We start from the raw sequence: 14,767 nt of genomic DNA on the forward strand, positions 1-14,767 counted from the left end.
GGAACTCTGAAAACAAATTGCCAGAATTTCTAAGGAACAGGAGGTGCTGAGTGAGTGAATCAAGCCGTGGACTGGCCATATAGGGGCAGCTGTTAGAGACAACCACCCTGAGGCTTCTTTGGTGATTGGTCAAGCTAATCTTTTCCTTCAGACTCTCCCAATTATAAGGCTTAGCTTGTGCCATTTAGAACAGATAAGAACACAGAGAATTATAGAACAATCTGACTATAGATGCTCAAGTTATAGCAATGAAACTTGTAGTTGGCCGGCAGGAAAATATTCTGAGACATGGATTCGAAATTTCTAAACATATGCACGTACACACACACACACACACACACACACACACACACACACCCCTACCTGCATTTTCTAATTTACAAAGACTACTCAAGTAAAGCGGGGTCATTTCACACCCCAGGAGGTCTGTATAAAGATAACTCTGGTCTTTAAAGCATCAGGTTTCAGGTAAAGGTGGAGAGAGAATGAATCAAACTCAAACTGCCATCCTCCCAGGTTAAAGATGAGTCCAGTCATCACGGAGCCCTCTGTTAACACAGGACATTCTAGGAAGGCCCATTAACCCATTGCCCCAGCACATTTGTTAATGTCCTAGTGCACTTGTTGATCTCAACAGTTCACAGTTTTTATTCTAATAGGGATCTATTCCTGCAGACCAGCTTCTGCGACCTCTCAGGATGCGAAGAAGTGACACAAGAAAAATGTCTTATGTAGTGAATTGAGAAGGAAATACCTAGATCAATATTCCCTCAGCACCTCTGGCAGGAAGTCCTTAGTAGGGGAAAAACACTATGGAGACCCTTAGTGCAGAAGGAAAAGGGGGTAGGGGGTGGTGGAAGGGAAGCTAAAAGAAGAGGCTGGAGGTTCTCAGAACTCAAACGACACAAACAAATGAAGTATTGAGGTCCCAGGCTTGATCTGGGCCCAGTGTGAAAGCCCTAACCTGTTTCTCCAGAAGAATGTGTCCTCTGGATTTAGACTTGGCACTGTGGGGAGAACCAGAGTGATCTGTGGTGGATATACACACAAACACAGACACACATATGTGTATTTAGTAATTTTTGTAAGATTTCCATTTGCTTCTCTGGTCCTGTCCATATCTTAAGGAATAGAAGTAAGAATATTACTTCTCCCAGGTTTGTTCTGCCCCAGGTTTCTGAATGTGGAATACATTTCTCCAGTGAAACTCAGTATCATGAGATTTGGGAGGTGGAAGTTAGGCCACAGCCATCTCAGGGACAGGCTTCACAGATGTGAGTTTTGGCAGCAGCCTTGTATCCTAAAGACATTTACTCCTAGGGGCGCTAGAGGATCTGCAACATCAGCAAAGGCTTCCTAGGGGTTCCTGATCTTTTAAAGTTAGGGGTCTGCACTGACTTGTGCTCTTCTAGACCCCCTAACAGTTTTAAGGGCTAATTCCCTGTAGTACATTCAGTTCTGCTTAGACTGCTTACAGGGATTCCTGTTTCTTGACTGAATTCTCATGGCTACAGCGGCTCCTCCCCATTTAATATCACCAAGAAGTCCTCATTCAGGTGCCTTTGGAAATTCCCTCAAACACACAGGAAATTAGAGTTTGAAAGAAAACGGAGAACCATGAGCACCGTCCAAATAGGAACTTCTCTCCTATCACAGAGAAAGGGAACTGAAAGTCATTTCTCAAGTCTCCCAAATTTGGTAATCTCACAAGAAGAACCAATCAGTGTTTTAGGACTAAACAGTGTCATAAGTTGCTGAGCAACAACTTGGGTTGAAGGTGCTGTCATGATAGATGAAATGTCTTTGAGTTTACCATGTTTTTCTTAAGCACCATTTAAGAACGAGGCATTATGGCAGCCAGCAAAGGGCAGACATAGAAAATTATACATGGTTTTGCCTCTAAAAGAGGAGATGACAAGCTTAAATCATACGATCAGACTCTCAGCATAGACTGATACCATAGGCTATCATCTGGCCCATTCTCCTGACTGTTTACCTTTCAGGAAAGGTATTCCTGAAAAATTACAGGAGAGACCGTACTGTGGGTCTCTTTCTAGTGATCTAGGAGTTAATGTCACAGTGTGTTCAGAGCCCTTTGATGTGATCAGATAATCAGTAAAGTATAGAATATTTGTGTTCATAACTTGTGAGAACGGCTGCATGGCAGGATAAGACCTCAGCACAACAGTGTGGAAAATCCACCCTAAGCAGATGTGTCATGACTGATGTTGAACAGTGGACTTACTATCCGATAGGCTCCCTCACTGCCAGGTCACTCTTCATGGAAGTATTTGTATTCCAGTCCTTTCTATGGAAAGAACTTAACATTTTCCTTTTCATAACATTGTATTTTCAGCAACATGAGAGTCGAAGTCTCTTAATTTTCAGGACTGTCTATGTTGAACATCAAAATATACTCTTTAGAGCAGATCTTTAATAATCATATGACAAGAGAAAAACTTTCATAATCTTATGACATGAGGGAAGGAATATTAAAGTCCTTCTGTGGGTTATTATCTCTAATGTTCCCAATAGAATAGGCTTTGTCAGCCAGGTGCGGTGGCTCATGCCTGTAATCCCAGTACTTTGCGAGGCCAAGGCAGGCAAATCACAAGGTCATGAGTTTGAGACCAGCCTGACCAACATGGTGAAACCCTGTCTCTACTAAAAATACAAAAATTAGCTGGGCGTGGTGGTTGGCGCCTGTACTGCCAGCTACTCAGGAGGCTGAGGCAGGAGAATCACTTGAACCCAGGAGGTGGAAATTGCAATGAGCTGAGATCACGCCACTGATTCCAACCTGGGAGACAGAGCGAGACTCTGTCTAAAAAAAAAAAAAAAGAAAAGAAAAAGAATAGGCTTTGCCCACTATACCCTCTCATATTCATTGGCCTGAATCCTCAAATGAGGTGTGTCCATTAGTCAACTCCAATCTCTTGTCATATTTAAGGTGGCAGAGATGAGAAGAAGGTAGCTCCTTTATAGCCCACTATTTCCACTAACTACTTCTTGTGTTTCAAGATATAGCCTTCCATCCTTCTCCAGTGTTGAGACTGTTGAACCTAAGAGTTTATCCTCTGATTTTCTCTAAATGAGGCACAATGGCAGCCAACCCAAGCTTTTGGCCTGAGTTGGTCACCTTGAAGTTGATGACTCCAAGAAACATGAAAGAGCTTCTTTAGTACTGCCAAAATTCAGACATTCTCCATGGCCTGACAATATACCTTCTATTTGGGTAATTTATTGTCCCTTATGCCAACTCTCCAGCTGTCATGGCACAGACATATGATCTGTATTTAGCTCTCACTTTAGGTGTTTCCATTGATTCTATTCTCACTAATGTGCTTCAGGAATATCCCTGTCTAGAACTCAGACTGGGATTAAAGAGTCTGTCCGTGATTGACCAACGTTCTTAAATACTTGATCTGTTGTTGTTGTCCTGTTTGATGAAGAACTTTACTTCTTTATCCAATGAACTGAGTATCTTGCATCCTGGACCCTTTGCAAGAACCCTTCCCTTAGCAACAGATGCGTCATCTCAAAATATTTTTCTGATTGGCCAATGCGTAATTGATTTGCATTTTAATAGTCAGACTCTATTACACCCCATTCTCTTTTCTTTAATTCTTGTCTGTTCTGCCTCACCCCTGAGCTCTACTGACTCCCAACAGAGCACCCAAGAAGAAAATGGCCGTAAGTGGAGTCCCCGTGCTAGGATTTTTCATCATAGCTGTGCTGATGAGCGCTCAGGAATCATGGGCTATCAAAGGTAGGTGCTGAGGGAATAAAATCTGGGACAATAGACTATGAAGCATTGGAGAAATGACCTATGGACATTTGGAAGATAATGTGTGGGGTGAAAGAAAAGTGTGACAGGTATTATGTAGTCTAGACAGAAAGTATAACAAATTGTGATTTGGTGGAGTTCTTCCCTCAACACAAATTGAATTAAGTCAAATTTGGTTTAGAGGATCAAAACTGAGTTGTGTGTTGATGAATAGCACAGTCCTGCTACAAGCCAAGCTGGGGTGGGGGAGGAAGAATTTTTTCTGGCAAGCATTAACAAGTTATATCTCTGGGCCTTAATTATTCTTTCTGGAAAATTAGTAAAATTAAAAACTAAAAACCACACATAGTTTTTCTAGAATTCAATGAAAAAAAAAAAAAAAAAGAAAAGTTATTAGCCCTGTTCTTACCTGAATACATGATACAGTAGTTATTTTTTGGAGTGTAAATCCTCTCAGTATATATTGAGCACTTATATTGTGTTGAAGGTTACTAGAAGGAAAAGCCATCAGAAAACAACAATTTACTTCAGGAAAAGGGCAGGGAAGGCATGCTGATATGAGTTGCCCCATGGGACTGTGATAACCATTCCCTGCCTTCCCATCTCCATGGTACAGTAGATCTTATATCATGTTAACTTAGTAATATTTCCAAGATAGTAGAAAAATAAGTAAGGAAGTGGGGAATCTGATATTACTCTCTTTCATCTCCAGGGCAACATTCGTGCTATTGTAAAGACATACTGTAGAAAAGTATTCTTCACCCAGAGTGACCCCCACAGAAGGTGTCAAGTAGACTTCAAATAAGCAAAGTAATAACCCAGCTCCCATACCCATAGTGGCAATTGTAGATTTCTATTGCCCAAAAAGAGCCATACATAGGGATTCTTACCTGGAAAGATAGAGGCTCTTCCCTTGGTTTGTAAAGAGGCAGCTAGTATATTTGTGTGTGTTTGCATCGATGCAAATGGTAAATAAATTCCTAGGTTTATCAATACATAGTCAAACATTAAAATCTCTCACTTTGCCCAGGCACGGTGGATCATACCTGTAATCCCAGCACTTAGGGAGGCCGAGGTGGGCGGATCACGAGGTCAAGAGATAGAGACCATCCTGGCCAACATGGTGAAATCCCGTCTCTACTAAAATACAAAATATTAGCTGAGTGTGGTGGCGCATGCCTGTAGTCCCAGCCACTCAGGAGGCTGAGGCAGGAAGATCACTTGAACCTGGGAGGTGGAGGTTGCAGTGAGCTGAGATCATGCCACTGCACTCCAACCTGGTGACAGAGCAAGACTCAAACAAACCAAACCAAACCAAAACAAAATATCTCACCTTATTTTTGAAGACTAAGGAGAGAAAAAATCTCCCACTGATCGACACACTCCACAGAGGCAGCATACTTTCCAAGCGTAGCTTTCTTTTTTCATGTTCATTATTCCCTTGGTGTTGGTTATTCTCAGTGTCAGTCATAATAGAACATGTTCCATAATAACAGTCCCAATTTAAGGAGCATTAAGATAAAAGGTGGAATTGCCAAGGTCAATGCAAACGTGACCCTTCTCATAGAGGTAACCACCGTGTGGGTTGGATGCAGGGAAGCAGGGGCTCTATGACACTACAAGGTCTCAGTCTTAATTTTTGGAGCACTTCAGTCCCCAGTTATATTTTCCATGGATTTGGCCCTTAAATAAAAAGAAGCTTCTGACTCTAAAATGTAAACGGTACTTGTTACAGGCTTGTTGATGTATTAAGAAATTACCTTATCTAATTTAATCTTAAAAACAAACCCCTGACAGGACCAAAACCACAGCAGGACTACATAATAGGAAAATTACGCATAAATAGGTAGAATAATCTGCTCAGGATAACTAGGTAAGTTGCTGAATAAGAATTCAAGATTTTCTTTGATCCTAGAGTTTAAAACCTAACCTTTCAAACAGCGTTTCTCTCTTCTTAGAGGACAATGTTTTGAGAAAGAGATGCTCTGGAATTCTGGCCTAAGTGTATTAACGCCTGGATAAAGAGAGTGGAGAACATTGCTCTTTAGGGGCTACTGCTGGATTTCTAAAAAGAAAATAATTTCTCAGCTAGTAACATGAAGCCAAGCAACAGCTTCACAAGACTCTGGGTTCTTTAGCCCTCATTTCCTTCAATCCACTCTCTTTATAACCAGTCCTTCTCGTTTCTCGCCTCCCAGCTTTGTTCAACAGCATGTCCTTCACCCAGAGCTTGTCTTGTCACTCATCCCTACTCGCCATCATTCTTTCATTCCTCTTGGCCCAATGTCTCTCCACCACTTCCTGCCTACATGTATGTGGGTTATTCATTTCTCTCTCCTGATTTCCCCCACCCAACTCTCTCCCTTTCTTGCCTTTCAGAAGAACACGTGATCATCCAGGCTGAGTTCTATCTGAACCCTGACCAATCAGGAGAGTTTATGTTTGACTTTGATGGTGATGAGATTTTCCACGTGGATATGGCAAAGAAGGAGACGGTCTGGCGGCTTGAAGAATTTGGACGATTTGCCAGCTTTGAGGCTCAAGGTGCATTGGCCAACATAGCTGTGGACAAAGCCAACCTGGAAATCATGACAAAGCGCTCCAACAATACTCCGATCACCAATGGTACCTCCCTCTCTGCTGCACTCCTGGACATGGGAATCCATAGTTTGAAAGTAGATGCTTCAACTCTTTGTGTTAGATTATTGTAACTGATTTTCCCTCTGAGGGGCCTAACTTTGCCATCAACAAGCCCCAAATTCTTATAGCCAGAGGTCTGAGAACTTTATGGGTTTGTTCCTATCTTGATGTGCTCAAGTCTTGTCTCTGTCATCCATGGTCTCTACGAAGTCATTGCCCTGAGTTCATGCTGGGGGAGCCAGAAGGGAAGTCCTTGGATATCTTATACCTCAATATTGGCTCAATTTCTTGGGGAGGAGGGGCGCTCAGAGATTATCTGAGGATGTGACATAGACTTCTCAGGGCACAATTTCAACTACTTTTTCAGCTTTAGGGTTTTTAGACAGGTTTGTACCACAATTCAGCATGGGAGGGAGAGGGGTGAGCCTAAGCAGTGATGGCTGATTTCTGTCATGTCTGTCATGTGTCCTCCAGTACCTCCAGAGGTAACTGTGCTCACAAACAGCCCTGTGGAACTGGGAGAGCCCAACGTCCTCATCTGTTTCATCGACAAGTTCTCTCCACCAGTGGTCAATGTTACATGGCTTCAAAATGGAAAACCTGTCACCACAGGAGTGTCAGAGACAGTCTTCCTGCCCAGGGAAGACCACCTTTTCCGGAAGTTCCACTATCTCCCCTTCCTGCCCTCAACTGAAGACATTTATGACTGCAAGGTGGAGCACTGGGGCTTGGATGCGCCGCTTCTCAAGCACTGGGGTATGGACCATCACTCAATCTCCTTTATTTCAAGGTTTCCTCCTATGATGCTTGTGTGAAATTCGGTGTTCTAACTGTTTCATAATACCTGCTACAATTAATATAACTGTCTTCTCCTACTGCCCAGCTTCCTCCTCTTTTTAATCTGTAATTCTCTCAACACATCATTCTGTCTTCCTCTTCTTTCATCTATGAATAACTTTTCTCTTTATGAAGTACCCTACATTTGATTCTGAGTGTTACTTCTTCCCACACTCATTACCATGTACTCTGCCTTATTTCCCCCCAGAGTTTGATGCACCAAGCCCTCTCCCAGAGACTAAAGAGAACGTGGTGTGTGCCCTGGGCCTGATTGTGGGTCTGGTGGGCATCATTGTTGGGACCGTCTTCATCATCAAGGGTGTGCGCAAAAGCAATGCTGCAGAACGCAGGGGGCCTCTGTGAGACATATGCAGGTGGGTTAGGTGTGGCCAGAGGAAGACATATATGGAGGTATCTGAGGGAGGAAAACAGGGTGGGAAAAGGAAATGTAATGCATTTAAGAGACAAGGTAGGAACAGATGTGGCTCTTGATTTCTCTTTGCTAGAACGAATCAGATACTGGTATCATCTGGTATCCCAAAGCTTCAGGATCTGTCATCCCTTTCCATAGATGGGCACCTCAGTCATGGCTCCGGTCTTAGAAATCATCTCCAGAACCTAAAACCATTGTTTCACACTAGAATACTGAGTCTAGGGATCTAGAAAAATAAGCCTCAAGATTTGGGCACATCCTAGCTTGTATTTCATGAGGCAGGTCATCAGTTCAGAAGCATTTCCAGATCCTGGCTCCTTTGGGTTTAGGGTAGATTCATTGCATGAAATGGGAATCTTTTAGAGGCCAATGCCTGCTTTTGCTCCTTTAGTCTCAAATGTAGTATCAGAAACTCTAAAAAATGGTAAAGCATGGTTGCTTATTATGTTCAGATGGAGAGTAGGGTATACAGTTACTTCAGGTTGGAAAGGTTAGATGAACATTGAAAGATTTTGCAAAGTCAAAGGATTAAGAGAGAAGAGGAAGGAATCTGAAGCAAAGAGCTCAGAACTCATCTTAAACTCCTTAGTAACTATGTGTGTCTTGCTATAGGTGATGGTGTTTCTTAGAGAGAAGATCACTGAAGAAACTTCTGCTTTAATGACTTTACAAAGCTGGCAATATTCCAGTCCTTGACCTCAGTGAAAGCAGTCATCTTCAGCATTTTCCAGCTCTATAGCCACCCCAAGTGTGGTTATGCCTCCTCGATTGCTCCATACTCTAACATCTAGCTGACTTCCCTGTCTATTGCCTTTTCCTCTATCTATTTTCCTCTATTTCCCACATTTTATTATCACCATGCAACGCCTCTGGAATAAAACATACTGAAGACTGTCTCGGCTATGGAACTTTCTGAACATCCCATGGGGGCATCTCTTGTGTACTTTTTGTTTAAGGTTTCCTCAAACTGTGATTTTTTCTGAACCCAATAAATGATTTTGATGATCTTGGGTGGAATTTTTGGTGTTTAAGCCAGTTCTTTGGGTGGCGGTGGGGAGTGGGGAGTTGGTGCTGGGAAATATATGTGATCCTTTCCTGGTAAAATATCTGAATGTTGAATTTATCTTATAAATTCTGGAATTCATCAGACATATTCATCAGTTCATTTGGGCTTGGTCTCATTTTGTGCATCTGCAGGCAGCCCCCTTGTTGTGGTCTAGTCCTTCAGGAAAACCTGAAGTGGGGTTGGTTTGTTGGGAGAGCTCTACTGAGCAATGACATAACTGTATCTTCAGTAGAGTGAATCTGAAACTCTAAGGTATGGACTCAGAATGCATGGGATGGAGGGGAGCAGATGCGGTTAGAATGGGGAGAAGGAAGAGAGGAGGGTCCACAAACATTACAGGATTTTACACATCAATGTTGTTCATTCCAGACTTAATGAGCAAAAAGATTGTACAGTGAAGATTGGCCTTACCCATTCTGTTAGACATAGTTTCAGATGGCTGTTTTATTACTGGGAGAGTAGTCTGACTGATTCTTGAAACCGTCTTATATTTGAAGATGTGTCTTTGAGTGAAAAGGCTGAGTGAAATTTGGGGTTGGGAAGAAAAATATGACATTAAGATGAGAGGAGAGAATATTTGAAACACAATGAACTATTTCTCATTTGTCCATAAAGCTATGACTTGATACTTATTTCTAAAATGGTTTCCAGAACCTGCCATAAACCGTAAAGATAAACTATTCATGACAGTGTGGTAGACTGCAAATCAACGCTGTTGAAATGAGCTAGGCCTGGGTTTCATCTTGGCTGTATCATTTACTAGCTATGTTTTCACTGGTATCTTACTTAGCCTCACATTACTCATGAAAATACTGGTGTTAATTTTTACTACATTAATTAATATCAGAATTAAAATGAAAACACAAGTAATTAGATAACATGCTTAGTGATAATAAAATATTGCCAAAAATTATACGTTCTGTTGTTTATCTCAAAATGTCTACAGCCTGGTGATAAAAATCTAAGATAAACTAAACAAAACAAAGATAAACCAAAGCATCATGACCTTCTAAGATTTACTAATAAGTAAGAAGTTTCTCGGCTGGGCCCAGGTGCTCATGCCTGTAATCCCAGCACTTTGGGAGGCCGAGGCAGGTGGATCACGAGGTCAGGAGATCAAGACCATCCTGGTCAACATGGTGAAACCCCATCTCTACTAAAAATACAAAAATTAGCTGGGCATAGGCACTTGTAATCCCAGCTGCTCAGGAGGTTGGGGCAGGAGAATCTCTTGAATCTGGGAGGCAGAGGTTGCAGTAAGCCGAGATCGCAGCACTGCGCTCCTGCCTGGCAACAGACTGAGACTCTGTCTCAAAAAAAAAAAAAAAAAGAGAGAGAGAAAAAAAAAAAGAAGTTTCTCTACTGTTGGTTCAGAGAATGAAAGCAGAATCTTGAGACTGTTGAAGGTAGAATAGGTACAAGTGTCTTTCTTACATGACTACAAACTTTATTATAAAATAAATAGCTTAACACAGAGAATACACTAAAACTTAGACAAGCATGGATTAAGAAAGCAAAAAGTAAACCCATATACTACCATGTAAGAAAACCATTTTTGGCTGGGCACGGTGTAATCACGCCTGTAATCCCAGTACTTTGGGAGGCCGAGGCGGGAGGATCACGAGATCAGATCGAGATCATCCTGGCTAACACCTTGAAACCCCGTCTCTACTAAAAATACAAAAAATTAGCCGGGCGTGGTGGCGGGTGCCTGTAGTCCAAGCTACTTGGGAGGCTGAGGCAGGAGAATGGCGTGAACCCGGGAGGCAGAGCTTGCAGTGAGTCGAGATCGCGCCACTGCACTCCAGCCTGGGCAACAGAGCAAGACTCTCTCAAAAAAGAAAGAAAGAAAACAATTTTAATACACTTTTATTTTTAGAGCTGTTTTAAATTAACAGAAAAATTGCAGAAAGTATATAGAGAGCTCCCGCATCCCCAGTTTCTACAATGCTTAACATCCTGTATTAATGTGGTACACTTGCTACCATTGATGAACCAACACTGATAATTGTTATTAACTAAAGTTCATAGTTATACGAGGGTTCACTCTGTATTACACAGTTATATGGGTTCTGACAAATACATAATATCATATATCCACCATTACAGGATCATACAAAATAGCTTCACTGATCTAAAAATGCCCCAGGCTGCATCTACTCATCCTTCCCTCCTCCCTCTGAACCATTGGCATTCACTGAGCTGTTTACTATTATTTTGCCTTTTCCAGAATGTCACATACTTGTAATCATACAGTACAGAGCTTTTCCAGATAAGATTCTTTTGCTTAGCCATATGCATACAGGTTTCCTGCATATATTATCATAGCTTGATAGCTTATTTTTCTTTAATGTTAAATAATATTCCATTGTATAAATGTACTATGGTTTATTTACCCATTAATCTATTGAAGGACATCTTGGTTGCTTCTCATTTTTGGTGATTATGAATAAAACTGCTATAAACATCCATGAACAGATGTTTGTGCAGACATAAGGTTTCCATTTTGGATAAATACATAGAAGTGCAATTGCTGGATCATATGGTAAGAGTATGTTTAGCTTTGTAAGAAACGACTAGAATATCTTCCAAAATGGTTGTATCATTTTGCATTCCTACGAGCAATGGACGAGAGTCCCTGTTGTTCTATATCCTTGCCAACATTTGGTATTCTGGGGTTTGGGATTTCAGCAAGAAAGCCATTTTAATATTTTTTTATTTAAAAATAATTGTAGATTATGGGAAATTGCAAAGACAGTACAGAGACATTCTGCATGCGCCTTCACCCAGTTTCTCCAAATGTTTATATTTTAAGTAACTATAGCACAGTAGCAAAACCAAGAAAATACCTTAATACAATGTGTGTATAGTTTTATGCATATGTGTTATCACATTTGTAGATTCATGTCACCACCACCACAATCAAGCACAAGAGCTATTCCATATCACAGAGATCTTCGTCCTGCTTCCCTTTCTAGCCAAATTCCCCCACACAATCACCTTAACAACTTAAAACCATTAATTTCTTCTCTATTAATCTCCAGAATACTGTCATTTTAAAAATACTAGTTAAATGGAATCATGCAGTAGATGACTGGTGTTTTTCACTTAGCATAATACCCTTGAGGTCCATGCAAGCTGCTGCATATATCATATATATTATGTTTTAGCAAAGAGACTGGTGGCATTTTACCCCTGTACTAGAGATTTGTGGAACTTTGAACTCGAGAGAGATGATTTAGGGTATCTGGCAGAAGATATTTCTAAGAAGCAAAGCATTCAAGAGGTTACTTGGGTGCCATTAAAGCCATTCAGTTTTATAAGGGAAGCAGAGCATACGTGTTTGGAAAATTTGCAGCCTGACAGTGTGATAGAAAAGAAAATCCAATTTTCTGAGGATAAATTCAAGCTGGCTGCAGAAATTTGCATGGGTAACGAGGAGCTGAATGTTAATCATCGAGACAATGGGGAAAATATCTCCAAGGCATGTCAGAGGTCTTGATGGCAGCCCTGCCCATCACAGGTCTGGAGGCCTAGGAGGAAAAAAATGGTTTCTTGGGCTGGGCTCAGTGTCCCCGTGCTGTATGCGGTCTTTGGACTTGGTGCCCTGTGTCTCAGCCACTCCAGCTGTGACTAAAAGGGGCCAACATAGAGCTCAGGCCATGGCTTCAGAGGATGCAAGCCCCACGCCTTGGCAGCTTCCATGTGGTGTTGAGCCTGCAGGTACACAGAAGTCAAGAATTGAGGTTTGGGAACCTCCACCTAGATTTCAGAAGATGTATGGAAACGCCTGGATGTCCAGGCAGAAGTTTGCTGCCTGGGAAGGGCACTCATGGAGAACCTCTGCTAGGTCAGTGCAGAAGGGAAATGTGGAGCGGGCACCTTCACACAGAGTTCCCACTGGGGCAGTGCCTATTGGAGTTTTTGAGAAGAGGAACACCATCCTCCAGACTCCAGAATGATGGATACACTGATAGCTTACATCATGTACTGGAAAAGCTGAAAACACTGCATGCCAGCTCATGAAAGCAGCCAGAAGGAAGGCTATATCCTGCAAAGTCACAGAGGTGGAGCTGCCCAAGACCAGGGGAACCCACCTCTCACTTCGGTGTGACCTGGATGTACTATAAGGAGTCAAAGGAGATTTTTTTTGGAGTTTAATATTTGAGTGCTCTGCTGGATTTCAGAGTTGCATGGAGCCTTTAAGCCCCTTCATTTTGGCCAATTTCTCCCATTTGGAATGGGTATATTTATCCAATGCCTGTACCCTCATTGTGTCTAAGAAGTAACTAACATGCTTTTGATTTTACAGGCTCATAGGCAGAAGGGACTTGACTTAATGTTGAAATAAGACTTTGGGGGACTCTTGGGAAGGCATGATTGGTTTTGAAATGTGAGGACATGAGATTTGGGAGGGGCCAGGGGTGGAACGAAATGGTTTGGCTGTGTTCCCACCCAAATCTCACCTTGAATTGTAGCTCCTATAGTGCCCATGTGTTGTGGAAGGGACCTAGTGGGAGGTAATTGAATCATGGGATAGGTCTTTCCCGTGCTATTCTTGTGATAGTGAATAAGTCTCATGAGATTTGATGGCTTTATAAAGGGGAGTTTCCCTGCACAAATCCTCTTCTCTTGTCTGCTGCCATGTGAGATGTGCTTTCCACCTTCCGCCACCATGATTGTGAGGCCTCCCCAGCCACACGGAACTGCAAGTCCATTAAACCTCTTTCTCTTGTAACCTGCCCAGTCTCAAGTATGTCTTTATCAGCAGCATGATAATGGACTAATATAGGTGAATATATATTTAGGATGGTTAAATCTTCTTGATGAATTGAACACTTGACCATTACGTAATGCCCCCTTTTTTTGTTTTGAAATGGAGTCTTATTCTGACACCTAGTCTGGAGTGCAGTGGTGCAATCTTGGCTCACTGCAACCTCCACCTCCTCAGTTCAAGTGATTCCCTTGTCTCAGTCTCCTGAGTAGCTGGGATTACAGGTACACACCACAACACCCAGCTAATTTTTGTATTTTTGGTGGAGATGGAGTTTTACCATGTTCACCAGGCTGGTCTTGAACTCCTGACCTCAAGTGATCCACCCACGTCAACATTCTTTGTCTTTTTTATATTTGTTGGTTTGAAGTCTTTTTTTCGGTCTGAAAGTAGGATTGCAACCCCTGTCTTTTTTTCCGTTTTCCATTTGCTTGGCTGATTTTTATCCATCCCTTTATTTACAGTCTATGGGTGCTGCATCATGTGAGATGGGTCTTTTGAAGACAGCGTACCAATGGATCTTATATTTTTATCCAGCTTGCCACTCTGTGCCTTTTAATTGGAGACATTTAATCCATTTACATTCAAGGTTAGTATTGATATGAGTGAATTTGATCCTGTCATTCTGATGTTAGCTGGTTATTTTAAAGACTTGATTATGTGGTTGCTTTATAGTGTCACTGGTCTGTGTACTTCAGTGTGTTTTGTAGTGGTTGGTAACAGTCTTTCCTTTCCATAATCAGTGCTTCCTTCAGAAGCTCTATTAAGGGAGGTCTGGTAGTAATAAATTCCCTTGGCATTTACATTTCTGGAAAGGATCTTATTTCTCTTCTGCTTAGGAAGCTTAGTTTGGCTAGGTATGAAATCCCGAGTTGAAATTTCTTTTTTCTTTCTTTTTTTTTTTTGAGATGGAATCTCACTCTGTCAACCAGACTGGAGCGCAGTGGCGCCATCTCAACTCACTGCAACCTCTGCCTCCCGGGTTCAAGAGATTCTCCTGCCTCAGCCTCCTGAGTAGCTGGGACTGCAGGCATGTACCACCACACCCAGCTAATTTTTCTATTTTTAGTAGAGACGGGGTTTCACCACATTGGTCAGGATGATCTTGATCTCTTGACCTCATTGTCTGCCCACTTCAGCCTCCCTAAGTGCTGAGATTACAGGCTTGAGCCACCACGCCCAGCCTGGAATTTCTTTTATTTAAAGATGCTGAATTGTGGCCCCCAATCT

The 14,767-nt window shown here is 42.0% G+C and overlaps 1 protein-coding gene across 1 annotated transcript; it reads left to right on the plus strand.

Moving 5' to 3' along the window:
- Positions 1-3,580: 3,580 nt before the first annotated feature.
- Positions 3,581-8,714, plus strand: LOC104673884 (mamu class II histocompatibility antigen, DR alpha chain). The gene is made up of 5 exons (XM_010378055.2): positions 3,581-3,769; positions 6,167-6,412; positions 6,902-7,183; positions 7,473-7,638; positions 8,310-8,714. The coding sequence occupies exons 1-4, from the start codon at positions 3,688-3,690 to the stop codon at positions 7,625-7,627; spliced, it is 765 nt and encodes a 254-aa protein (XP_010376357.1). The 5' UTR covers positions 3,581-3,687; the 3' UTR covers positions 7,628-7,638; positions 8,310-8,714.
- The last annotated feature ends 6,053 nt before the right edge of the window (positions 8,715-14,767 follow it).

Source organism: Rhinopithecus roxellana, chromosome 4 (genome assembly GCF_007565055.1).
Source record: "Rhinopithecus roxellana isolate Shanxi Qingling chromosome 4, ASM756505v1, whole genome shotgun sequence".
NCBI classification, from domain to species: Eukaryota; Metazoa; Chordata; class Mammalia; order Primates; family Cercopithecidae; genus Rhinopithecus; species Rhinopithecus roxellana.

Excerpts from the sequence above, each read along its gene's own strand:
- LOC104673884 (XM_010378055.2), top strand. The coding sequence starts at position 3,688 with ATGGCCGTAAGTGGAGTCCCCGTGCTAGGATTTTTCATCATAGCTGTG. Across the intron at positions 6,413-6,901 it reads CAATACTCCGATCACCAATG|TACCTCCAGAGGTAACTGTG; the intron begins GTACCTCCCTCT and ends TGTGTCCTCCAG. Across the intron at positions 7,184-7,472 it reads GCCGCTTCTCAAGCACTGGG|AGTTTGATGCACCAAGCCCT; the intron begins GTATGGACCATC and ends ATTTCCCCCCAG.